The 27,452-nt window shown below is 41.8% G+C and overlaps 2 protein-coding genes across 2 annotated transcripts; both read left to right on the top strand.

Annotated features, from left to right (window-relative positions):
- Positions 1 to 1,167: 1,167 nt before the first annotated feature.
- LOC123034162 (acidic mammalian chitinase-like) lies at positions 1,168 to 8,688 on the top strand. Its single transcript, XM_044451325.1, has 10 exons — positions 1,168 to 1,281; positions 1,401 to 1,602; positions 2,203 to 2,259; positions 3,213 to 3,378; positions 4,444 to 4,568; positions 4,976 to 5,099; positions 5,195 to 5,380; positions 5,924 to 6,043; positions 6,980 to 7,121; positions 8,398 to 8,688. Exons 2-10 carry the CDS (start codon positions 1,469 to 1,471, stop codon positions 8,646 to 8,648), a joined length of 1,305 nt encoding a protein of 434 aa, XP_044307260.1. The 5' UTR covers positions 1,168 to 1,281; positions 1,401 to 1,468; the 3' UTR covers positions 8,649 to 8,688.
- Positions 8,689 to 16,209: 7,521 nt separating this feature from the next.
- LOC123034152 (acidic mammalian chitinase-like) lies at positions 16,210 to 26,847 on the top strand. The gene is made up of 11 exons (XM_044451314.1): positions 16,210 to 16,234; positions 17,731 to 17,760; positions 18,885 to 19,086; positions 19,928 to 19,984; positions 20,435 to 20,603; positions 21,709 to 21,833; positions 23,499 to 23,622; positions 23,974 to 24,159; positions 25,197 to 25,316; positions 25,427 to 25,568; positions 26,576 to 26,847. The coding sequence occupies exons 1-11, from the start codon at positions 16,210 to 16,212 to the stop codon at positions 26,845 to 26,847; spliced, it is 1,452 nt and encodes a 483-aa protein (XP_044307249.1).
- Positions 26,848 to 27,452: the final 605 nt, after the last annotated feature.

The raw sequence follows: 27,452 nt of genomic DNA, 5'->3' as shown, positions 1-27,452 counted from the left end.
TCTTTATAGCTGTGTGGCTATCAGGACAGTTACCATTTTATATTGTTTGCTTAATGTCAAGGTTTCCCCTTGACATTAAAGTCCAGTCGTGTCTGACTTGAGGGGGCGGTGCTCATCTCCGTTTCCTAGCCAAGGGAGCCAGCGTTTGTCCGCAGACAGTCTCCATGGTCATGTGGCCGGCATGACTAAACACCGAAGTGCATGGAATGCTGTTACCTGCCCACCGAAGTGGTACCTTTTCATCTACTTGCATTTGCATGCTTTCGAACTGCAAGGTTGGCAGGAGCTGGGACGGAGCAACGGGAACTCACCCCGTTGTGCAGATTCAAACCAGCAACCTTTCAATCAAGCACAGCAGCACAGTAGTTTAAACCACTGCACCACCTGCATCCCTTTAATGTATATACAAATAAATATACTGTACTATATGAACAAAGTTAGCAAAACTTTAAGAACCATGAAGTGTATGCACAATTTCAAAGTTTCCAAACAGTGAAGGGACAATGAATCGAACTGCACTCCGAATGATTCTCTATATCCCCAGGGAAACCTGGAATTTATAGTTATGTGAAAAGGATTTGGGATTTTTAACCAAGTATTTCTAAAATCCAGGGCATGGGCAGCAGGCAACTAAGGTTGGAACACCAAGACTAGGGCACAGAAGCAGGGCAGAATCCTCCAGTTAGGATCAGAGTGCCAGAAGAGGCATGCTTGTTTAACAGCCCAGGGTCAAAGACAGGGAGATAATAGATCCAAGCAAACAGAGTCCATGATATCTCAATCCAAAGGTCAAGTCCAAAGGTCAAGTTCCAGAAAGACAATCACATTCAAAAACAAGGCAAGCTCAGGGAGAAAGGGTGTACACACCTGGGAATCAGAGCCTGACTAGAGACAAGGATGAAGGAAAGCTCAGACTGGGATACGAGAGACACACAAACTTGTGTTGCTGTGCCAGAAGGGAGGCCCTTTATGCTGATCTTCATGCAGTGGCATTAATGTTCCTCAGCTGTTCCTTGCAAGTGCCTGCAAAGGTGTTCGTGGTTCTGCAAGTACTCGCAGGATCTCTCAGCCCCTGATCCTGACAGTGTTCTTAGAAACTCCCACACTGAGAATTATTTTTGGGGAAGCCACGCATCAGGTTTAAAAGAAAATGTTTGTAGCATAGATGTATGTCCACCACTTGTAGTCAGATGAACTAAGAAAAACACACACCTTACTTTTATGTGTGATTTTTGCACTTTTCTTTTACAGGTCTGGTTCTCCTGGTGCACCTCCAGCTGGGTAAGTTCTACCATGTTTCTTTCAAGTCCTGGCAAAAATTAATACATCGAAATTGCTTTTTTTCCAAATCCAGTTATTAACTAGCATGTGTCAACCAACTTCTACCATCCAAAATATAGGTGCATCTACCAATATTGTATGCTACTTCACCAACTGGAGCCAGTACAGACCTGGAATTGCACGCTACATGCCTGAAGATCTTGACCCATGCCTATGTACTCATGTGATCTATGCTTTTGCTGGCATGACTAACAACCAGATCCAGACGACTGAGTGGAATGACGTGGCTCTCTATGCTGGGATCAATGGACTCAAAACCTAGTAAGATAATAAATACATTAAAAACAATGGGGGGAATCCAAAGAACAATAGAGATTAAGTGTTATGCCTAATGCATGTTGACCTCCATGGCATTAATTTTTTTCTCAGATTGCACCTGGTTTTTGCACTGGCTATAGAATTTAAATAATATGTCTGCCTTTTGCTATCTGTCCTGCATGAACAACAGATATGCATGATGCAAGAACCATGAAGGGTCAAAAACACTTTTAGCTAAAGTTGCTACAGGTCGGTCCTTCTCAACCCGTGCCCTCTGGATGTGTTGGCCTACAGTTCCCATAAGCCACACAGAGAGTCGTGATCCAACAGATCTGGAGGATACCATGATGGGGCAAGCGGCTACACGTTCATACTCAAGAGGGCACTGCATGCATGGTTTGCATAAAAGAGAAAATTGCAACGCGTATGAATGCTTCATGAGTAACTGCCCTCCAGTGCAAATCTTAATGGCTCCAGGGCCCTCTTAGGATCTGCCAAGTCCACTTTCTGGGCTTTTATATGAATGTTTTTGTTTTGTTTTGTTTTGTTTGTTTGTTTGTTTTTTGAGGTTTTGTTGACTGCTCAAATGTTTTCCCCTCACAGCAATCCTGACCTGAAAACTTTGCTGTCTGTTGGAGGTTGGAACTTTGGTACCCAAAAGTAAGGTCTTCCATTATGTGCATTCTGAATGGCTTATTTTTCATTTCATGCTCGTAAACCTTGCTCAGAAGTAGCTGCCATGTTTCCTTCATGCATAACTCTGCACATAAGCTGAAGGTTGCTGTTCCTTCTTCCAGATTCTTAAGAAAGCTTTCACACACACAAGAATACAGCCTTCCTCAGCACGGTGTCCTCTAGATGTAAATGATTATAAATTTAAGCATTCCTAACTGACAGGATGTTATAAGGTGTAACCCAGCACTTCTAGGGGGTATCTGGTTGAGGAAGTCTGGTAGAAATGCTGTGATGTGAGCATGCTGGTAACATCCATCCCTCTCTTTCTCCCTCTCCCTCTCCCTGCTTGTCTACCTGATGCACACTCATCATTCTTATTCATGGATCTTTATTAATTTTGCCTGTACTTCTGCATCACACTAGTGCTTTGATCAAGTTGTTTTTATATTAGAGAAAAGGAGCATTTAATTATCAAAGCAAAAGAAAACATGATTGCCTCTTGTGTGCTTGCAGTATTCCATTGTGGCACAGTGCCACCTAGAGGTTTTGTAACAGAAAAGCAGGAGAAAATTTCCTCCTGTAGTGCCTAAAGCTCTTCTCTCTCCCTCCCTCCCTCCCTCCCTCCCTCCCTCCCTCCCTCCCTCTCTCTCTCTCTGCCTGTGGTGTGCTTCTGGAAACTGATGCCTATTTTGTTTCTTAATGCTTGAAGGGCCCAGAACAGGTACTTAATGTAACATTCTAAGTTACATTTTGCACATGCGCGCGCACACACACACACACTTCTGTACTAAGCTGAATCCATGAGAAGCAGCCTGAGTGTGCAAATAGGAAAAATGATGCTTTCCATAAGAAGAAAGAAAGCTGTTCCAAACAATGAAGACAAAAGTAATTTGTGAAATTGATCATTTCTTTTCTGAGTGCTTTGCTTTATCTTGCAGGTTTTCTGACATGGTTTCCTCTGCCCAAAACCGCCAGACCTTTATTCAGTCTGCTATCTCCTTCTTACGCAAGTATGATTTTGATGGGTTGGACATTGACTGGGAATATCCTGGCAACAGAGGCAGCCCTGCTGATACCAATCAACTTTTCACAGTCTTGCTTAAGGTTGGCTTTGGCAATGTGCTCTCTCAGTCTCAGATGGACTAGATATCCCTCTAGCAATGGAATGAGATTTGTTCTGGAATTCATCCCAGTGCTATTAATCTAACCAGACAGGAGAATCATTAGCATCTGAGAAATAACAGCCCCATATCTTTGGGACTGGATATGGCTTTTCTCACATCTCCCCTACTCACATTCCCCATAAACTTCATCACATTTATTAGAAATGCCATTAGAACTTGAGAGGTTAATGGATTGAGGCAAATGATGGGAAGGATATTGCAATATGGAAGGTCAATAGCAACAGAGAAACGGGTTGAATGTGGGGTTTTCTCACCTTTAAGTGAGTGAGAGATATGCCCACCATGGTCTTCATTCCTATATGGACACCAAGAGGCCATGACATATGGCAGTAATGGAAATGACTGTTTAAAATTCAATCAGGCAGGCATAGTGAGCATTTACCACATTGCAGTCTGTGATGCACCTAAAGCTTCTGGTGGTGCTGTGTACATATAACCATACTTTCAAGTGTGCTCTGAACACCTTTTTTGGAACGTATTTATGGAAGGCTACCTTTAAGCATGTTATCAGAAATTAACTACTTTGTGTTTACATGCATGGGAGATGCTCTGACATTCTAAACATTCTATTCATTCCCTCAAATTTTCACAGAGTAATAAAATATCTTTCAGTAACTACACTGCAGTTATTTTTGAAATGTTCCCTATAAAATTCTTACAGTACAATCCTAGGCATATCTACTCATAAGCTGGTGCCTTTGAGTTTAGTAATACGTCCTCTAATGTAAGTGTGCATACGATTACAGTATTTGGCTGCAATCCTATACAGAAAGCCTTGCATTCTGACATGCCACCTTCTTGTAACCTAAATGTCAGGAAATTGTAAGCTTTTTTATCAGTGCGGAGGCCATATATTCTGACACAACTAAATGAATTCTTCCATACACACAAAGAAATGCATACGTGTAGACATACAGTTGAAAAAAGTCATGGGTTTTTTGTTCTTATAAGGCTATCTACTTACAATTGGTTCTTCCAATAACAGGAAATGTATGAAGCTTTTGAGCAGGAGGCTTCTCAGGTCAACAAACCCAGACTGCTGATCTCTGCTGCTGTGTCTGCTGGAGTGGGCACCATCGAAACAGCTTACCAGATCCCACAAATGTCTAAGTAAGATGCATATGTATACCTTATCCCTTTATAAACAATATAAACATGGGGGCGGGGAGTGAACAGGCATTAGTGTCAGATTCAGGACAAGGTTGTTCAGTTTGCAATTGTGCCACAGCACAGGACATCTACCACAGTCCCCACTATGGTAGGAATTGGGAGCTTTTGGTTTAGGGAGCCTGTGAGTTGCTTGCTCCCTTTTCCTAAGTCCAGTGAAAATGCCACCCTTTGGGACATGATGGCTATCCTCACATACTAGCTGAGGAATGGCAGTGTTCCTGCCTCAATGCTTGCATGAAACATGGAACACCAAAAGCAGCAGCAATCAAAGGAAGACAACCTGCCTCACTGTGGCTGCTACATCTGCATGTGCAGCTATATTTGGATATTTGCTTTTTTCCCCTAAGGTACATGGACCTGATCAATGTGATGACCTATGACCTCAGAGGATCCTGGGAAGGTTTCACGGGTGAGAACAGCCCTCTGTTTGCAGGGCCTGAAGACCAAGGCTCTTATATTTACTTTAATGTGGTAAGTAACTGTACAGAAGTGAAACTTGTTCTAATATCTTCAGACATATCTTACACATCCAGTGGTTTAGAATCACTTCCTGATTACTCCACCAGGACTATGCTATGAACTACTGGAAGAAGAATGGTGCACCAGCTGAGAAGCTGATGGTGGGCTTTGGAGCCTACGCTCGTACCTTCACCCTCACCAACCCCTCGAACCATGGTCTGGATGCTCCAACCTCTGGGCCAGGAAAAGCTGGAGCCTACACCCAAGAAGCTGGGACACTGGCATATTTTGAGGTAAAACACTGATTAGTTCTCACAGGTCTTAAACACTGATGTGTCCGCTGATATGAACATTTTGTCAACATCAAAAATTATTTGTTATGATACAATGAATATTTTCAAGTGGCTAGTCTATGTACTGCGATTTTTTCCAATCTTTCAGTTGGACTTGTTACCCAATGTTGTTATAGTTCTAGATTCTTTTGTATAGTTTCAGGCTTTTTTAATTATTTGGAGGCATTGTTTCTGTTTTTCTTTCTGTACAAAAGAAGCAAAAAAGACCTGATGTACAGATATTGTACAGGATGTTGTTTTAAGGATGGCTTTACAAGCCTCTGGTTTCACTGTGGCAGCTAAAGTGAGTGTGTAGCATGTAATCTTTGCAGAAAAGTCAAATCTCCCTAAGCTTCTGTGTGACTTCCATGGTTCTTTGGTGCCCACAGGCAGGTGGAACGGACAAAGTTAGAAATAATCTAACACAGTTTAGCTCACTTTATGAGCAATGGAAACAGAGCAGATGTTTCCATTGATGCTTAATGAGACCTATTGTTCCCACAGGTCTGTACCTTCCTGAAGAATGGTGCCACTGTCGTATGGAACGCACCCCAGGAAGTGCCTTATGCCTATAATGGAAATCAATGGATTGGCTATGACAACCCTAAGAGTTTTGCCATCAAGGTAAGCTTCTTTCCTGACTCCATTTTGTGCCCCTATTAGTAGCTTATTCAACCACTCTTTGAAAATGGAAGGAGAAAAAGACAAGGAAGAGTTGTTTTTAGGTCTGAGTTAACTGTGCTGAGGATTTTTCCTTTTGTTTTGTGATGCTTTTCAGCAGTGTCAAAACCACTCACATACAGCTTCCCACGTGTGCCACCCATTTTAGAAGTTTTTAGCAACTATTTCAAATCTGTTCACCTATTTCCCAAATTAGCTTTGTTTGACTCCAGTGATGTCAGTGTACAAGGAACACCGATTATCTACTTCACCTTACTACGCCATCCCATTCTCTGTTTGGACCCCAAGTACAACTAATCCAGCAAGAAACCTTAATTTGAAATGGAAAAATGGGGTGGAAGCAGCAGCAGGTAGTGGTAATGTGTAGACAGGAAAAAAGGATGCTAGGTGTTGTAAGGACTCTTTGCTTGTCAACACATACAGAGGGTTGGGACCTACTGAGATTTATGCCTCTACCAGTGCAATTACGAAGCATGCTGTCTTGAAAGTAAATTCCACAGAATTTAGTGGGATTTACTTCCCAATCAGTGAAATTATGCATGTTTAGACAGGAAAAATGTCCAGCAACCCTTAGCTTTCCTTACAGCTTCCAGCATGGCTGGCTGGGGGATGCATGGGAGTTATAGGGCCTTTTTTGGTCTAAATATGTTACAAATTGTGCCTTAATTACTTAGAACATGGGCTGAAGGTTCTCATATTCCTTCTAAAGCCAATGTTTGACTTATAACCTGTAACAGGAAGTTTAGATGCGTTCTAGTCCCACAGTGCAGAAGGATAAATTGAGGCAATTTATCCTCCCTAGTTATAATGCAAGGAAAAGAACAGTTCTGATTCTCAAGGAGCCTTTTGCAACCATCTGATGAACTGTGTAATCCACAGGCTAAGTGGCTGTTGGAGAACAACTTTGGAGGAGCTATGGTATGGGCTATTGATCTGGATGACTTCACTGGCACATTCTGTGGGGAAGGCAAATACCCTCTAATGAATGCCCTGAAATCTGCACTGGGAGTCACCACACCAAGTGAGTAATGTGCTGTGGGTATTAGGATAAAGCAAAGGGTATGACATGTCTGAAACTGCTAGGGCTGATGGGGACTATTGTTCAATGTATTTAGACTGCACTAGGTTGGGAGAGACCATTTTGTACTAATTTATATGAAATACGGTAGCTGATTCCCTCCCTCTGCCCGTCTTCACACTTTCAGGCTTATTTCCTCTGAGACCATTTTGCACCAATGGGGGATTCCTTCCAGTTCATATACTGACTGGTTCACATGTAAGATCTGATCAGTATAAAAACTGACAGGGTGTCACACATGGACAGAACAGATGCACTGTCCGCAGAGCGTTGCCGCTTTCACTCAACAACCCACAATCAGCTCCTTCAGAGATTGCGGGGCATGGTGTACACACTCAGACTGCTGGTTTGTTTTGGGGCCAAGCAACCTTGCAGTTAACCTAACAAAAACCCTTGGTGAGCTGCAGGGTTATTCAGCCCCTAAACAACCCAACAATCAAGGTTCATGCAGTACCATTTACAAAGCAGCTGATACATGTTGTACCATCAAAGCAGAGGAGACTGACATGCTTCAGGCAGAGGCCTCACTCTTTTCCATTTGTGCATGACAACTCATTGATTCTTAAACTTCAGTGAGGAGATCTTTCCCCAGGACCACCTTGGTGGAAGAATAGATTAAATTCTCAGCTCCCCACCTGCTAGAGTCTCCATAAGTAACGGATACTTGCATTTTTAAAACATACATGTCAAAGGTGCATCTTACTTCACTTGCTTTTGCCCTAAAAGCTACCAACAGCACTTCTAATTTTAAGTCCTGCTTGCATAAAATTGATAGATTTTTGTCCATCTCCATGCAATATTTTATTGTAATACTTTAAATCTGCACATTGTACTTTGCCAAGAATGGGGACCACTGTTTTCTCCTGTCCCACACTCACTTCCCATAACTAGGAATTTTACTTCTCAAGTCCACCAACAAATGAGTACTTATTATTGTTATTGCCTAACATTTTTATGCCACTTGTAGTCAGAGCTCTTGGACAGTTCACATTTTAAGTCACCCATCCAGATTTCAACTAGGTCTAACCCTGCTTAGCTTCCAAGATTACACAGAATCAGGCACTGATCCAAAAGCTACTTTAATTATGAAACTATTTTAGGAGTGAACTCTGTATTCTTTCCAAGGAACTTGGTATTCCACTCCCCTGTCTGCCACCCACTGGAAGATATAAACCTTCTGGGAAAATAAGTTGCAACTCTGCTCTCATCTTTCTTTCAGACTGCAAGGTGCCAGCAACAACCCTCGGCACCAATGCCAACCAGCCTGCAACTGCAGCCCCATCTTCTGGTGGCAGTGGAAGTTCTGGCGGTAGCAAAGGCAACTTCTGCAGTGGGAAAGCCAATGGCCTCTACCCAGATCCCTCCCACAGTAATGGATTTTTTCATTGTGTGAACGGGCGGACCTACTACCAGAATTGCCAGACTGGCCTTGTTTTTGACTCCAGCTGTTCCTGCTGCAATTGGCCATGAGGACTGCAGCCACCACATACACCTGCTCTTCGCTGATATAGAGAAAGGAAGGAAGTGTGCAACGTGATAAATAAAGATGCATTGCATTCCAACAGTACTCTGTGGTTTCTTTCTCCCAATATATTCACATTCCATTCAGTATGTGTTTATAATAAACTGAATCCCATGATCACATTTTCTCACCATGCTATAAACATACACAGGATCCCGTTTCTGCTTCAACACTTTACAACCAGAAAGTAAATGACAAAATGTGCAAAAAAAACTGTAAAACTAACAACACATAGAGTATTTTTTAAGTTGTAATAGTGATTTAATTCTAAGTGAAAGTACATAGCTCACATACCTAACTGATTAGATGTATGAAAGACAATCTTATAAGGGATTTTTAAAAAATTATAGTAGCAACCAAGAGAGATGACCCAAAACACTTTCCAACTGAGACAGGAGAGGAAGCAGCACACCCACCTCCCAAGCTGAAGAGCCCATTTAGTTCCTAAGGCCAGCCAAAATATTCTGCCACCTGCAGCATCCAGTGTGGTGCAGTGCTTAAGCATGCAGGACCTTGGACTCAGAAGATCTAGCTGGGTGACTTTGGGCCAGTCGCAAACTCTCAGCTTAACCTACCTCACAGGGCTGTTATTGTAAGGCTAAGATTGAGATGGAGAGGAGAATTATGTAAACCACTTTGAGTACCTTATTACCTTGTTCACAGGCAATCCTGTGCATACTTCCCACAGTGGCTGGGGATTGCTGTGAGCTGCAGTGCTTTCATCTCTTCAGATGTGCTTAGAATCAGCCTTCAGAGATCAACAAAGTTGAGGTTGGCCAGGTGGCCCTGGATTTTTTAAGTTGCTTCCCATTACTCAGCCCTGTGCTCTCTCTCCTTCCATCATAATCCAGTGCATTGGTTTTTAGTTTTTATGCAAAGGTAGTTGAAATGTCAAGATCAACAGCCAAAAACAAAGATATACAAAGTCTGCAACATTGGAATGCTGGGAGCAATGTCAAGTTAAAATCTGAATTTCAAATTAAAATTAAAATTTCTGTATAGGATATGGCATACAAGCAAATTTCAAATTAACATAAGTATCATTTCATCTCTGATAGTTCTTCTTCACAAGAGAAAACCTGGCTAAATAACAGTGAGTAATATTCCCCATGCCATAAGTCACTCAACTATTTTTCTTGTTACCATTCTGTTTTTAAAATAGTTTTAATGGATGAGTGAGGAATAAGAAACACAGACAAATGACAGCCTAATTGGACATCCTGTAGCAATTGATGATTGTCAGTAAATGTATTTTGCTACTCCTGTACTAAGGAAGAAACTAATGTCCTTGGATTAAGAAATCAAAATTGTGAAAGATGTTGCATACCTTGGCTCAGTCATCAATTTGAATGGAGACTGCAGTCAAGTAATTTGAAAAGACTGAGACTCAGAAAGGCAGCAATGAAGGAACTAGAAAAGATTATAATCAAATGTAAGGATGTTTCTCTAGAGACCAAGGCCAAGATCATTCACACCATGATATTCCCAATCACTGTTGTATGGCTGTGAAAGCTGGCAGGAAGAAAAATTGGTGCATTCAAAACATGGTGCTGGAGGAGAGCTTTGCAAATATCCTGGACTAACCAAAAAATGAACAAGTGGGTCCTAGATCAAATCAGTCCAGAACTTGCATCTTGGCCATAATTTAGTGGGGGAAAGACCATTCGGATATCAATGGTATCGTTCTTATCTTGCCTTACAGTGCAGTCCAAGGCATGCTTCTTAGAAGTAAGGCTCATTGAGTTTAATGGGACTTACTCCCAAGGAAGTATTCACAAGCTTATAGGTTTAAGGCAGGGGTCTCAAACTCGCGGCCCGCGGGCCAGTTGCTGGGACGGGTGGGGCACTGGGGAGGGGCCCTGTGGCCTTCAAAGCGCCGGCGGCGCCCGGGCCGGACACGGGATGAGCAGCCCACCACCACCGCTTGATGCGGCCCAGCCTCACCCAGACTGCCCCCAGGTAAGTTGAGTTTGAGACCCCTGGTTTAAGGTGTGATCTATCCAAGTTTTGACCAAAAATGGCCTACAATGCCCATACTGAATTTCAAAGTTTCCTGTCTGTTGTAGCGCAGGTTCTTGTTCTCAAACTATGTCAAAATGCATATTTTGTCAAAAGCATTTTAGATATATGTATATATAGTCAAAGAACAGCAGGCATTCCTCTTGGGAATTGACCCAAAGAGAAAAAGTGAGAAGAACCTGAGAGGAGTCAAGTCCAGAAAACCCCACAGAGGGATCTTGCCACCCTCTATGACAATTTATGTAGCAGCCACCCTGTTTTCTCAAGCAAAGATCATTCATGGCTTGACTTTTGATAGCTATCAAGAACTCTTGGCTGGCCATCTCAGACCCAGGAACTCACAAGTGTGCACTTTTGTAAGTCCAACTAGGAAAAAAATTCAGAAACAAATCGGGCATTTTGGTTTTAAAAAAGTGTTGATGAACCACGCTGGCACTTTGAGGGGGCTGTCACTACCTGTCGGATTGGAGCTTGCAAAAAGCAATCTCTTTAAAAAGAGAAAAAAGGGGGAAACTGGCAAATGGTGGGGAAAGCCACTGAGATTGCTAACCCAGTTTTGCTAGCGGGGCATCTACAGGATGAAGGTGGTGGCCCAGGCAAGCTTGGCAAGAGGACTTTGCCAAGAGGCTTGTTTACCACTTGGCTTCACCCACAATGAGGTTGGTTACCCAGGTTCAGACAAGACACTAATGCATCATGTATTATGCATTATGCATAATACAATTATGCATTTGTGCTCGGAAACAACCCCTAGCACAAACTGTGAGCTGTCAGAGTGACTTGCTGCCCGTGAATAAGCCAATTTGTGGGATAGAATCTAAGATCAAATGGCACAACTAACCATGTTTTGTCACCCACAATGTGTTGCGCATCGTGTGGTACAAACCTACTCTTCTGTTCTTCAGTCTTTCAAGCTCTCTGTTCCTTTTCTCTGTGATCACCTGTTCTATGTACCTTCTTTCTAGTGGCCTCTAAGTCTCATTGCACTGATGTGGGTCAAACTGCATACTTGTATCTGTAGGAAAAATGTCATTTTTCCTCCCCAATTTCCCAGCAATCACTCCCTTTGTCTAATTACATGCAAAATATACAGTATACGTTAAGAACAAGCTGGTGCATAAACTGTTGCTATTATAGCTTAATAAAAGACATGCCCACCTTTCTTCTCCGGACCATCCATCCTGGCTTTCTATTACTTCAAGATTCATAATAGTTGTTTCCATTTTTCTTGGTAGTTTCTGCCTATGTGCTGTCATGTTACTTCACCAGCTGGGCCTTTGGTGCAACAAGCATGACAACATTGACCCCTGCCTGCGTACTCACACAATCTATTCCTTTGCTGAGAAGCCCAACAATCAGATTGCAACTGTTGAATACAATTATGTCACTAGTATGACTAGTATGTGTCCATGAACAAGAGTCAGCCCCTCTCACTTCTGTTTCTTCCAATGTGCTGGTAAGTTATGGACCAATTTTTCTTTGGTTTGTAGTAACTTCTAGCCAAAGCTCTGCTCAGCAAACTAAATTGGAATAATTTTATTCCTCAGATAGAATTTCAAGATCAATTCTCATTACATTTTACAAAGCATGTCATTGTGCTAATATTTCAGACTCAACAAGCATGCATTAAAAACAAGTAATAGCTACATAGACTTTAAGATAAAGTCTAAAACTGGAGCAATAATAATAAAAAATATTTAAATCATTTAAAAAGAGAAGAAAAGACATTCCTTTTACTAAGTAAGTTTTAATAAGCTCACTGAGACCCTAATCCCTTTTTAAATGTGACTGGCTCATTTAATCAGGTGATTTTATCTTTCTCATTTTAACTTAAGTTGGCTGTCTTAACAGCGCAGAGGGCAACTTTCTGAGTCATAAGCTGATTAGATTCTTGTAAGAGGAAAAAACAGCTTATCTTCAGCTACCTGGTTGGCATGTCACCAAGAAACTGAGTTAAATCATGTTCCTTATAGCAGAGATATACCCTCCATTCCAGTAAATAGTAGGACAGCCCTTCCACTTCTGGTGTCCCACATATACCAAGTTTATCATCCACTGGTGCACCCCAAAATCTGCCTTGTTGCATCATTGTATGCATCTGTTTGAATCAGGCAGCTATGTCTATCTATCTGCACTCTAGTATCTAGACTAGAAGGACTTGGAGTCTTCACAGTAAAACCATACAGAAAGCTACACACTCTGGCTCGCTTGCCTCAGCACCCCGATGAACATAACAGATGGTTGGGCACCTCCCCGCTCCCATGTCCTCCTATTGGTATTCCAAGGTGCACCATGGAAGGACTGAGCAGAGCTGACCAGGGATGACAGCTCCCCCAAAGTGCCCAAGCAGCATTTGGTAACAGCTGTCAGAAAGGGGTGTCCTGGCAATCCCTCTTGGCCAAGACTAGCAGCAGCTGGGAGGAGTCACGTTCTCCTAAGCCTTCTCCAGAGAGGGCCAGGAGGACACTTCTAGGCATGCATCAAAGCTCTGCGGAATCAGTCCCTCTGGCGTTCATGGACTTCCTCTCACAGAAGGCCCTGGCTTAGAGAGCAAGCTGAGCAGAGAGGAAGTCTGTAAATGCTCTCAGAATGAAGGTTGCACATCCTAGACTTTGGTCTACTTCACGTGCACCAATACAAATCAGGGCTGTTGCACATGATCTAGAAGCTGCTTGTGCAGCGGTCATGGAGGCCTCAATTCCTGACATGACGACTGGGCACACCTACCAGGATGTTGCTTTGAGGTCTTTGTAAGAAAAAAGGTGCCGTATAAAGCTAATAAATAAATCAAATAAATAATAAATGGACGCCTAACTATAACTGTCAACTCTTAACTGTTATTTCCTAGTTGCTCTTTTCAACCCAGTTAGAAGGTACTACTCATCAGAATTGAATTTGCCTGCTCCAGGCCCATCAAACAATATTCAAAGTGATTCCCCTACCTGGACAGAATGTAGCAACTATTACATAGGTGTTTCTAATAAAGAAGCAAAGCATTAAGCCTGCTCAGCTGTAGCCACACAGAGGGCACACAAAGTACAGCTCCAAAATAGCTATATATAAGCACTTCTTCATATAGTGAGCAGTAAGATGGCCACATTTGCTCAGAGCACCAAATTATTTAGTGTGGTCAACTTTTTTTAAGGTTGTAGATTGCCAGGAGAAATCTAGACAGCATACTAAAAAGCAGAGACATCACCCTGCTGACAAAAGTGTGTATAGTCAAGGCTATGGTTTTCCCAGTTGCAATGCATGGCTGTGAAAGCTGGACCATAAGGAAGGCTGAGCACCAAAGAATTGAGGCCTTTGAATTGTGGTGCTGGAGGAGACTCCTGCGAGTCCCCTGGACCGCAAGGCAATCAAACCAGTCAGTCCTAGAGGAGATCAACCCTGACTGTTCTTTAGAAGGGCAGATCCTGAAGATGAAACTCAATATTTTGGCCACCTAATGAGAGGGAAGGACTCATTGGAGAAGACCCTAATGCTGGGAACGATTGACTGAAAAAGAAGGGGATGGCAGAGAATGAGATGGCTAGATGGAGTCACTGAAGTAGTCGGTGTGAGCTTAAGTGAACTCCAGGGAATGGTGAAGGTCAGGAAGGCCTGGAGGAGTGTTGTCCATGAGGTCACGATGGATCGGACACGACTTTGCAACTAACAACAACAAAGCATCTGTACAAAATTCTGCATGGTGTGGAGAAGCTGGTTAGGGCCATATTTTTCTCCCTGTCCCACACTAGGGTTAGGCTCATCCCATGAAGCAGATTGATGGAAGATAAAGACAGACAAAAGGAAGCACTTGCTTATACTGTTTAGTTAAACTATGGAATTTCACTTCTGCATGCAAGATGTAATGATAGCCACCGACCTGGATGGCTTTAAAAAAGAATTAGACAAATTCATGAAGGACAGGGCTACCAATGTGGTGGCCAAATTTCACCTGCTATATCAGAGGTAATTTGCCTTGGGATACCAGTCGCTGGGAAGCACAGACTGGAAGGAGCTATTGCACACATGCCCGACTTCTGGGCTTCCCATAGACAGCTGGTTGAGCTAGCTGGCCACTGTGTGAACAGAATGCTGGACACACTTGGTCGGATCCAACACGTCTCTTTCTATGTCCTTATTATGTAAGTGTGTGTTTTTCTCCCTACAGAAAAATCACACAGAGTCATTTGTGTGAATTAGTGGTAGTACTGGAAAAGCAAATAAACTCATGAGGGTCTGTTGCCTTGCCTTTCAATGTATTGACATTCTGATAATGGTTTCAAATAGTGTCAACACCTAGGAGCCCTTAACTGTGAACCGATGTCATTGCACGGCATAACAGGAAGAAACAACAGGGTTCTTTCTTTCCAGCATTCCATTAAACTAAAGCTCCACCATAAGTCTATGCAAAATCCCTCAAAAACAGAAAAGAAAATGAAAATAGAAAGGAAAGGAAAGGAACTAAATAACCTCCAATAAATGTTCACCTATGAGTACTAGGAAAAATGCATCTCATTTCTTTGTTTTTCTTATAGAATTATATCATGATCTATTGGAAGGATAACAGTTCTTCATGTACTTCAAATTAAGAGAAGATGGGTCTAAATGAGCATGTGCATTCCAATGTTTCTATCTTCCCATCCTTGTTTTCTTTCCAATTCAAATGTAAGAGTCCTGTTTAATGTATGTAAGTTTAATGTATGGAATATGTGGGGTCCTTAAAAACCCCCAATTCAGCTATACAATTGATTCTTTCAAGGTGGTGTGCAAATAAATCACACACACACACACACACACACACACACACACACAGAGAGAGAGAGAGAGAGAGAGAGAGAGAGAGAGAGAGAGAGAGAGAGAGTTAGTTCATTATCTCAGACTGACATCCTGAATTCTGCTTCCAGTGGAAAAGTTGGGTTGGAAACAGTGGTTTTCAGGCTCTTCAATTACTTTTAAGCTTAATACTTAATAATTTTAAAAAGCGAATTCCCAGGAATTAACAAAAACAACTCTTGCAGAATTATCTAGATCATATATGGCAAGTACAGCATAGAACACATTTAAAATTCACTTTCAAGTAACTTTACCTTAAAGCAGTTCCACTAACGTTCCACAATCATATTCTTTGAAAAAGCTATTTGTATAGCAATACAAATAGTCTTAAAATAATTAAAAACATAATAGCTACTATTAATTTCATCTAGAACACACACATTCCCAAATTGGATCACCTTAAGGTGATAATCTCTAGGAGGTTATCACCTTAGGGCTGCCATTTCCATGATGGAAGACAAATATAGAATGAGTTAGAAAGAAAATGTCATATTACAAAGGCAAGGTGGAAATATCCATTCGTTAATCCATTAACTACAATTAGTTTCCACCCGCCCCTGAATGGCCTTTTGGTTGTCATTCACGGTGAAAAAACATGTGATGGTAGGAGGATGCTGTACCTATAAAAGTCAGTGTGAAACCGTGTAAGAGTGGTACACAGATTCAGCCATGGCTAAGCTGACTCTCCTTACTGGTAAGTCTATATGATTTCCTATCACTTTGCAGAATGTGACTTGATTAGGAACTATGTGACTTTATACTGCAGTGGCTCATTGAATGGGTTCGTCTGGGATACGACTGAGGCGCCAGTCTTATAGTTACTTTGAAGTATGTTGTGCTGGACATAGTGAGACTTAACTTTTGAATTAAACATGCACAGGAATATGCTGCAGCCAGGTATAGTACAGTGCCATACAATCCCAAGGTTTGTATGTAATAAATAGGTGGCCATGCTGGCTAGGGATTATGGGTGCTGTGCTCCAGCACACCAAGAGGACACCAGGCTGAGGAAGGTTGACTTTTCGAAAGTGATTTGATAGCGGGTCTCTCAGCATGTGAAGTATCTTGGTGGCTTATTACAGTAAGGGAGAACATTGTGAGATCAAAATTCCAAAAGCAAGAACAATGGAGAGTTTTTATATTGCGATTTATATCCTGCCTTTTTCCTACAAAGGGCTCAAGGCAGCTTACATCATCTCTCCTCCTCCATCTTATCCCCACAACAACAACCCTGTGAGGAAGGTTGGGCTGAGAGTCTGTGACTGGCCCAAAGTCACCCAGTTGGCTCCATGGCCGAGCGGGGACTAGAACTCAGATCGTCTGAGTCCCAGTCCCATGCTCTTAACCACTACACCACACCGGCTCTCCTTACCACACTGGCTCTCCTATGGAACAGGGGCAACCGTTCAATGTGTAGGCTCTCTGACTTGATGTTCAAAAGAAGGGACATTAAGTTGCCAGCAAACAGCTGATCTAAAATATCCAGCATCAGCACTCTTAGTTCCTCCATGCTGATGCCCTTTACATGCAGTGGTAGACATAAGAGACATTTGAAAGTTGGAAGAACTTACACCTTTTCTACTTGGATTCTGAACAGAGAAGGGTTTTCCTCTGTTGTGTCAATGCACACCTGTGATGCAGTACCCTTAGAACATAATCCTAATTTTATTTATTTATTTACTGCTAGCTAGCTAGCTTGCTAGTTTTTATGGACCGTCCTAATCTTAACGTCTCAGGACAGTTCACAACAAGCGCAGATAAAAATTGCACAACATCCCGCAATTCACAATAAAATCACCATTAAACCAATTAAACATTAAAATAATGGGAGAATAAAAAGAAATGTTTAGACAGAAAAATTCCTACAACTGCCATTCCAACACTGGCTGAGGAATGCTGGGAACTGAAGGACTTGTCCTCTTGAAAAACATCCAGATGATTGCCTTTTCCTGCAAATGATATTGTACATTGCTCCTTCTGCACTCTCACTAAAAAATTCAACAGTATTTTTAGTAAATATTCATGATATGTAGCTATTTTTTCTCATGTAAAATATCAGGAAGATGCTATTATGCAGTATAAAAAAATTTAGGGTTCAACATCTATTTAAATACCTTTAGGCTATAAACAGTATACTATTTTACATCCCCTTCCAGGGGCTTACCTCTTGATGTTATGTTTCTCTCATAGGTCTGGTGCTTTTGCTGAATGCTCAGCTGGGTAAGTAATGAGTTTGTAGAACGCAAAATAATGGGCGTGAACATCTCCAGTGCCACTTCAACACCACGTCACGGGTTTTCTTACTAGGAAGTAGAACAAAAATTTCCAAAACAGGTAAATCAATCTAACTGAAAAGTACAGATCTGCCTATTCTCAATTCATGAGATAAAAGTAAGTGAGAAGATAACCTGTGCAGCAGTTCTACATGTAGCAATGGAAATGTAGTGGTATTAATGGTCTGTACCCTCTTCTTTCTATTAGCTTTCTTTGCTGATTCCTTCCTGCCTTGAGAGCCGAAAAATATTTTTAAAATTATGTTCTGCCAAGATCCTGATGTGACTATATACGCTATACAATTGAGATAATGTCAGCTAATTTCAGACTTTAACTTTTTCATTCCACCTGAAGAACAACTGCATAAATTTTAGAAGTTGGCTGTTCCGCTAACTAAGCATGGCCTAGTATTATCTACACTATGGCCTTAGAAAATTAAGTGCTCAAAATACTTTATCTCCAACCTGAGATTTAATTCACATGAATCGAGATTCCACAGATAGTAGTAAAGTGATTGTATGAATGCTTCAACATGCACAGCACAATCCTCATTCATTGCACCCATCTTCACTTACGGTAGCTACTTACACGTTATTTAAAAAAAGAGGAACATATTTACATAAAATTTGCAGTGCCCATTATACAGATAGAAATACACATTCAGAAACAATCACCATTTTAACAGAAAACGCAGTTCATCTCACTATAAGTTGGGAGGACTGTGAACCGCTGCTTCTGTGCCTGCTGCCCGTTTTCCTGTCCAGCTGTTAACTGCTGGTGGACAACTTCAAGGCCACTGCCCTACCTGACATCAACTGTTCTTTATAAAGTAGGACACATGGCCACTCTATCGCAATATGACTTTAAGAGATTTAGAGCGGTACTGAGAGCTGAGCCCATGCTATAATTATCTCACAGCTGCTCTTCATGGAGCCTCAGAACCAATTGCCTGGACTCAGTGGTGTAGCCAACTAATCCATGTTTAAAGACATTTTCTATTTTATGGATCACCATGGTTGATTTTGGAATGTAGGATCCTACTGCCACCTCTGCTTTTCTCTTAATCACAGGCTTTGCCTACCAGCTGACATGCTATTTTACCAACTGGGCCCAGTACAGACCAGGCGCTGGACGTTTCATGCCTGATAACATCGACCCATGCCTGTGTACCCAGTTGATTTATGCATTTGCTGGCATGAAGAACAATGAGATCACCACAATTGAATGGAATGATGTGACCCTTTACAAATCCTTCAATGGACTGAAGAACCAGTAAGTAGCCCAATGTCAAGCTGTTCCTGGTTTAAGGCAGTCTGTGGATCAACTCTGAACCACACGTTTCTGCATAATTAACACCGAAGAACCATGAATCCTTTTAAATGAAGCCACTGTAGTCAAAAACTAACATACCTAGAATGCACCAGGCATCACCAGGGATTTGATCGCATAGAAAATGCAATACCGCTTCAATTCCATTGAACTGTGGAATTCATAGCCATCCATGTTGTGTGCAAATACAATTTTAACACAGCAAATAAGTGTGAAAGCCCCCCCCCCATGACTTAGTCACCATGGTTATGGGTGAAATCCTTCAAAATATATCACCTTCAGGTGTGTAGCTCTGGGCTTTTCCTTGGAGCTGGAGTTAGATGTCCCTCTCCAGTGACTTAAAGCAACTGAATCCATTAAAATGCACCATTCTGTCAGAGCAGGAGCCTCTCAACTTGTTCTAATGACCCACCTCCTCCAATATATTTTTTCGGCAAATCTTGCATATGCTTTGCATGATGATGACAGCCCATCATTCGGACTGGATCCCCAAGAAAAGAGACAGGACATAAAATATTCTGAAAATAACACTGTGTCGCCCATGTCCAGCCTCCACCTTTTGAGAAAAGAAAGGCAAAACAAATTGTAAATTTCCAGCACTTTCTCTTTGAAGTAAAACGAGTCCTGTCCTGGATGTCTTCTGTGAATAACCTTACTGAAGTTGGCATTGTCATTATTTAAAGTACAATCAGTTCCCTTCTGCCTCAGGAATATATTCATCATTAAAATGCTGAATCAAAGAATATAGAATTGCACTCAGGTTCTGTTAATTCCCTTTGCACAGGAATGGGCAACTGAAGACTCTTCTGGCTATTGGAGGATGGAATTTTGGAACAGCACCGTAAGCCCATAATAATTTTCTTGGAAAGACTCTGTGGAAAGGTTTGACTCAAAAACTCAGAGAGTGAATATTCATCACCACTATTTGGGATGCAAGTGGAATTTCCTAGACGCACAGGACATTTTTCATGCTTCCTTGTGCATATGAATTGGTTCAGTTCCTAGGGCTTTCTACCATTACTCGTTCTTTGATACCTGCCATCTGGACTCTCAATATACAATTGTGGCACACAATTTTCAGGATTACGTGGGCTGATCTTTGGTGGGGAGGGTGGGGAGACTCATGCCTTGTGAAAGAGGTTTGGAATGGATGGCCCTTTGAGGTTTCTAATACCAAGAACAAACAATACCAAGAACAAATATAGCATTTGTTATTGCAGAGTGGCTTTCCTGAGTGCAAGTCAAAGCTATTTCTCATCATTCTCCCCTCCCCTCCCCTCCCCTCCTCTAGATTCACTGCAATGGTTTCCAGTTCTGCAACCCGCCAGATTTTTATCAATTCAGTCATCAAATTCCTGCGTCAGTATGAATTTGATGGGCTGGATTTTGACTGGGAGTACCCTGGATCTCGAGGCAGCCCAGCTCAGGATAAGGAACTCTTCCTGTTCTGGTTAAGGTATGTGGGATAGTCTATCACCTTCAGAATTTGCAGTTAAATAAGTTCAAATAGATGCTAGTTACATGGTGGAACATTTGCAGCAGAATTACTGCAAGCACCATTATCAAGTACAAGGGAAGGAGCAGATTAAATTCTCCCCCTTAAGATCTAAGGATCTCATGTTTTCCTGAAAAGATTCCATTTAGGGAGTCTTTGCTCAGAGAAAGCTTTACAAAAAGCTAGAATTAGCCAATGTGTTTAAAATGAGCAAAAACCAAATAGAAAACACCCCAGAGAGCAAACATTTAATTACTGTCCGGGATCCAGTGAGCCGCAAAGTTGGTTCTGCATAGCCAAGGAAGCTTGTATTTCTCAAACAGCAGCTCCTGTTCCACATGACAAACTGCTTTTCATCCTCACTCAACTGAGATGCTTTTCAAAAGCTGTTTATTACACAGAGGTCTGCTGCTCAAAGAAAAAAAGGAAAAAATTCCACTGGGCATGTCCAAGTCCAAGCAATGAAGCATTGCTTCTTACATTACAGTTGCCAGCATGACTCAGGGACCTGGCTCACATGTCACAGGCACCTGGGCTTTAAAAAAAACCATGGGTAGCCACAAACAGGTGAAGGCATGTATCCTGGCTCTTGTCCTTCCCATTGAGCAAAGGACTCAGGGATGCTTTGCCCTTGAGCACAGAGCTGTGGGTAGTCTAGAAAGTTAATTTACATCACTTGCAGATGGTGGCTTGTTCTTTTGGGGTAATAACAAAGAAAGCAAATGGATTATTGAGCAGTCTGTGCTGCACCATGATTTTATTCTCTGTAGCAAAAATCTATGGCGCTATGGTTTTCCCTAGGATAGGAAACAGGACTCCATTAATGCTACAAACTCCCATCTGATGCTCAGTGTGTGTGGGTGTATGCGAACAAAACTTCCATGAGTTCATGTGACTTCCTTTTAAGGAAATTTAATTCTTTAAATGTAATTTAAATCAGACATGCTAAAACCCTTATAACGTCTCACTGCACATAAATAACAATATATAGCAGAGATCATGATAAAGTAAGAGTGTGTAACTATATATAGTGGTACAGAAATGATTTATACATGTATTATTTTCCATAGGAAATGCGGGAAGCCTTTGAGCAGGAGGCCCAGCAAACAAATAAACCCAGGCTCATGGTCACTGCTGCTGTGGCTGCAGGACTTTCCAACATTCAGGCAGGCTACCAAATTCCTCAGCTTGGCCAGTGAGTACCATAATTTCAGATGGGCTTGTGCATGATGGCCCTAAGCAAGTCTAGGGTGGCCAGTTGTCCTATTTTACAGAAGCCAGATCTCGGTTTTAGAAAGCTAACAGAGGTCAGACCTCTGCTTGAAGGTGTTCTCTGCTTGATGGGCTATCCAGTCCACATCTGATTTCTGGTTTAAAAGAACCCCGCCGGGAGGGACAGGAGAGGGGAGCCTTCGCTGCTCACCCACAGTCAGTACCTGCATGCAGGTCACCTAGTCAATCCTTCCCACTTTGCTGTGATGTCTTACATTCCTACTTAAATCATAGTTATAATTTCTAAACTTGCACCTATGAAAATGTTAATGTTTATTTAAATTTGCATATGAAAATATAATGCAAATTGGCACCCACTTTTCTCCTTTTGGGGGATGCATTTCCTCTTTCTTGGTGCTACATAAGCAGCATTCTATAGGCTGCAGCTTAGATCGTTATTTCATAGGGAGCAGCAATTTTGATGCAGCAATAAATGGAAAGAGGATGACATAGGGTGTCACAATCTCATCCCTCAGCTCTGTCCTTTCCCAGAAGCGTACTGATCTTCTCCAGAACTCCTTAAAACAGAGAGCGAGAGCTCCATGGTACCCCATGAGTTACTGTCCAAGTGAATCCTCTGGTCTTGGAGTGTATCATGGCTGTAACCTATGGTCGTAGCAGCTTTTTCAGGCAAGAAAATCTGACCACAGACTCTGAAAGTGTGTGTACCTGGTGAGATGAGGGCACAGCCTTCTGGCAGCCAAGATGACCTATCAGTAGGATGGAGATAAGGAAGAGTTGGATTGGCTCCAACACTTGTCCATCATTTTGCAAAACCTCCCAGTCAGCTAGACCCTCAATGTTTCAAGCATTTCGGGACAGCAGGCTGGGCGGATTGCTGTAAGACAAAGGGAAGATAAAACAGTACAAGACCCTACTCCCATAGAAGCAGAAAGACTAGCAAACAATGATGTTCAGGAGCATTAAACAAGCAGTGCTACATGTTATGTGATAAGAGAACATGATATATAGGGATATATTCCCTATCAATATAGGGAAACTAACCAGCACAGCTGTATGGATAGGAGCAATGGAGAAAGGCTCTTTCGAGACTCCAAAAACTATGGTAATAGTGCCTAGGTCAACCACATGTTGTGGATTGCCACCCTATCAGTCCAAGTTAGCATAGCCAATGATCGGGAATCTTTGAAACTTTATCACAAAACACTGAGGGCATCAAGTTGGGAAAGACAGGCCCTGAGCAACAAACTGCCTAATCCATGCCATGGATATCATCCCTTATTTAAAGTGAATCCAGATTCTCTTTGGAAGAATCTTTTGTGCAGGATTCCAACCTACATGAACAGAATCTCCTATAATTAAAGGTTATACAAATGCTCTGAACTTAAGACCAAATTAATTGTATTATTTCCTTCTTAGCTTGTTTGTGTGCCTTTTTAAATGAATCACTAATTAATCAAATATGTATCAAATAAAGAAAAATATTTTTCTGCATATTTTTAAAGTGCTGCAGAGATAAGCATTATTGATATCACTGTTCAAGTTGCCACCTTGTCAAGTGAGCAAACTGATCACATATAAAGTAAACCCTGAACTCCATTTTGCTCCACTCTTTGGTCCCACACAGGTATTTGGACTATTTCCATGTGATGACCTATGACTTCCATGGTTCCTGGGAGGGATACACCGGTGAGAACAGCCCTCTGTATAGAAGTCCCACTGACACTGGTAGCAACATCTACTTCAATGTTGTGAGTTTATTTTTATGCTCTCTCAGTCACTTATAGCCACATAAGTGTCTCAATAAAGATTCCTATGGAAAACCAACAAGAAGGATGTGATGGGAAATAGTCCCTCCCACTGTTGTTGCCCAGGAACTGGTAGTCAGAGGCATCCATCGTGATTAGAAGCCATGTAGAATTTTATCCTCCATGAATCTGTCTAATCCCCTTAAGTTGGGGAGACACAACTCAAAAATGGCTTATTTGGAGTAGGGAGGGAGAGTAATTAACTAATAATCAATATTCTAGAAAAAAGTACATTTGATTCAAGTGAACATCACCAATAAGTCCCTAGAGAAACTTTCATCTCTGCATCCCTAGAACTATGCCATGAACTACTGGAAGAACAACGGTGCCCCTGCTGAAAAGCTCATTGTTGGATTCCCAACTTATGGACACACCTTCATTCTCTCCAACCCATCCAATACTGCCATTGGTGCTCCCACATCTGGGCCTGGGCCTGCAGGACCTTACACAAGACAGTCCGGATTCTGGGCTTACTATGAGGTATGTGACACTCTCCTACGCTTGGAATTAGAGGGATTTTTGTCTTCAGCAGCAGGAAGACCAGGTTATATTCCATGGCAATCACTGAGAACTTTGCCTCAAGACATCATAAACATCACAGATGGCATACTTATACCCTAGAGGGGAGAGGCGAGGAATCCTTTTGCACAGAAAATGGGTTGGAGGAGGTAAGGTAGCCCATGTCCCACTTTACAGAGGACAGTTTTCTATTTGGTCAGTGCTTTTCCTATGAAGCCGCTAATTATAGCAATTATTTGAACATGTGCATATACACACAAATTAACACATGCACATTTTATGCAAATCTGTTTCTTCTTCCTTTGGGGTGATGCAGTTCTTTTTCTAGGGGGATAGGTAAGCAGCCACCCTAGCAGGAGTGGATAAAGCTTGCAGGAGTGCATAGAAAAGCCTAGATTTATAATGGGTTGTTAGCCCATTTTGTAATGTAAAGTTTTCAATACAAATTTTGCAAATATGCATTTTAATTATAATTATAAAATATAATTAGCTATGAGATTCCATGTATACATAAACCATATAATTGCTATAGTGCCACCAGACTACAATGGCTACTATTCTGAAATTATGCTTCTGGAAAAGTATTGTAGATTGTAAGCTACTGGCAGTGTTTTGCTTTAACATATTCTGCCTAATGTAAAGTAATAAGACATAGACATGCACAAAATGAATTACCACAATTTTTTGTTTGGAGGCAGCATATGAAATCGGAATTCTGAATTCATAAGGTTCAAAATTCCTTCTTAGAAGACAACACCCATCTCACTCTGTATTTAAATTGCACTCAGTTTTGGACAGTAGATTACAGGTTCATGGAAGACACTGAATCCTTCTAACAAGCAATTTCAGACTCAAGTTCACAAGCTAGAAAAATTCTGCACAATTCAACTCCAATGAATGCAATTTCTTGCCATGTTTATTATCAAAAACCATTTTTATGTGTTGCCACTCGCAGCCATCAGGTGCATTTCAGCTATTGTGTGCTCCTCCCCTTGCAGATCTGCACTTTCCTGAAGAACGGAGCCACTCAAGCTTGGGATGCTCCTCAAGATGTCCCTTATGCTTACAAAGGCAATGAGTGGCTTGGTTATGACAACATCAAGAGCTTTAATATTAAGGTACAGTAAGATCCAATCTCACAAGTGTATACATTCCCTTTGGGGAATCCGTATACCAGTATCTCTTTTTCTGTAGCTTTGGGACTACATTTTTGTTTCCTTCTTCAAAGACTCAATGGCTGAAGCAGAACAACTTTGGAGGTGCCATGGTCTGGGCCATTGACTTGGATGATTTCACTGGAACTTTCTGCAACCAAGGCAAATACCCCTTGATCAACTCTCTGAAGAATGCCCTTGGACTTCAAAGCGCCAGTAAGTAAAAACAGAAAGAGCTTCCTTAAACGAATAATTATTTTCCAGTAGTTGGTCAGCATATTCTGAGTGGTGATACAACACAGACTTAGTGGGACATAAAATACTGTTAGGAAATACACACAAATGGCTCAAGCATGCAAGCCGTGTCACATACAATAGAGGGTGCATACTTCTTATAACATTTTTCAGTTTCTCGATACATCATTGAGCTCCTCAGCGGCACAGTAGGCTAGAAGGTTAAACCTGGATGTGAAAGTCCTGGTTCAAATTCCTGCTTGTCCATGAAAGTTTCTGCAACTGTCTCTCTCTCTCATGCCCCAACATAATTAGTGGAAGGCTCAGTGTGCAATGAGCAATAATACACCATTTTACATACACTTTACACCAGTAATACATTATTTATTCATTATAGTGTATGGTGCTTTACAGAGTACGAAAGGATAGCTTTCTGCCCTGAGGAGCTTACAATCTTAACATTGAATACAGGAAAAGCAACAGAAGGAAGTTAGGCAAGGCTAAACTGGGAGAAAAGAATGTGCAGTCATTTCAATTACAAGTACATGGGCTTGATTACATCAGAGCAGACATCCCCAAACAGCTGCCCTCCAAATGAGGCATGTTGGGAATTGTAGTCTGACACTGCTGGAGCATACCAGGTTGCGGGAGGCTACATCAGAGAATGGGGGCTAAAGGGTTGAGCCAAGGTCTTCAAAGCAATGGTGGGGTTTGAGAAGAGATGCAAAGGTTTCATGCAGCTTCAAGTAAATGGAGCAGCAGTCCAGAGCAATCATAATCAAATCAGTTTTGCTTTTTGTGACACAGCAAGGACACAAGTCTGGCTTATCTCTTTGGGAATGAGGGACAAAAAAAACTTGTCAAGACCTTTTGTTTCCCCAAGTTGCCATGCTTTCATAAGGTTCTGACTATTAATTCGGAATACCCGGGAGAGAATGAATAAAGTGCTGATCTGATGTATAAGTTTGTGATCATCACTTCTGTTTCAGGCTGCACAGCCCCTGCTCAGCCAAATCCTCCAATCACGGCAGCTCCCAGTAGCGGTTCCGACAGCGGCAGCGGAAGCTCTGGCAGCAGCGGCTCCAGCGGTGGCAGCTCTGGAAGTGGCAGTGGTTTCTGTGCTGGCAAAGCCAGTGGTCTGTACCCTGTAGCTGGCAACAAAAATGCTTTCTGGCACTGTCTGAATGGAGAGACCTATGAGCAGCATTGCCAGGCTGGCTTAGTCTTTGATCCAAGCTGCAGCTGCTGTAACTGGGCATAAAATCAGATTCTTCAGCTCTTAGTTGCAAATTCGTTTTCATGACAGCAAATAAAGCAATCAAAACATGCAAGATAAACCCTAGTGTGTTGTCCTAGTTTATGAAAATGTTTTGGAATTATATAATTGTTTGTTTGTTTTCGCTTTAAATAGATGGTTATTTTTGTCTTTGTTGGAAGACACATCTAATTAGCCATAATATATTGCTCTGGGGGCTTCTGATCTGTAATGGAATGTTATCTGCCCACAAGATTCCTTCATTGGAACAGCAGCTAGCAAGCTAAATGCGCAGGTCTATACATGTGCAGACAGAAATACAGGCTTCATGGCTGCACGTTGGGGGTTGTAGTCCTTTCTTCTGTCTGAACATGGGAATGAGTGTCATTAAACACAGGGTGACTTACTTGTACATAAACATGCATAGGATTGTGAAACTAATTTGCAAGTATATGTGAACTACAGTCATTGTGCTGGATGGATACTTATCCCCTCCTCTAAGCCCAGAGTCATGATGCTAAAGCAGCGTAACTCAAGTGTGAGCTACTAAGGACATATGGGGGAAGGTGAAGATGCAAAGAGGGACAGGATCCTAAGGCAGCTGGAGGCTT

The sequence above is a fragment of the Varanus komodoensis genome, unplaced genomic scaffold (assembly GCF_004798865.1).
Source record: "Varanus komodoensis strain SLA01 unplaced genomic scaffold, ASM479886v1 scaffold1, whole genome shotgun sequence".
NCBI classification, from domain to species: domain Eukaryota; kingdom Metazoa; phylum Chordata; class Lepidosauria; order Squamata; family Varanidae; genus Varanus; species Varanus komodoensis.
The sequence above is the reverse complement of the archived record's forward strand: the minus strand, read 5'-3'. Positions and strand labels throughout refer to the sequence as shown.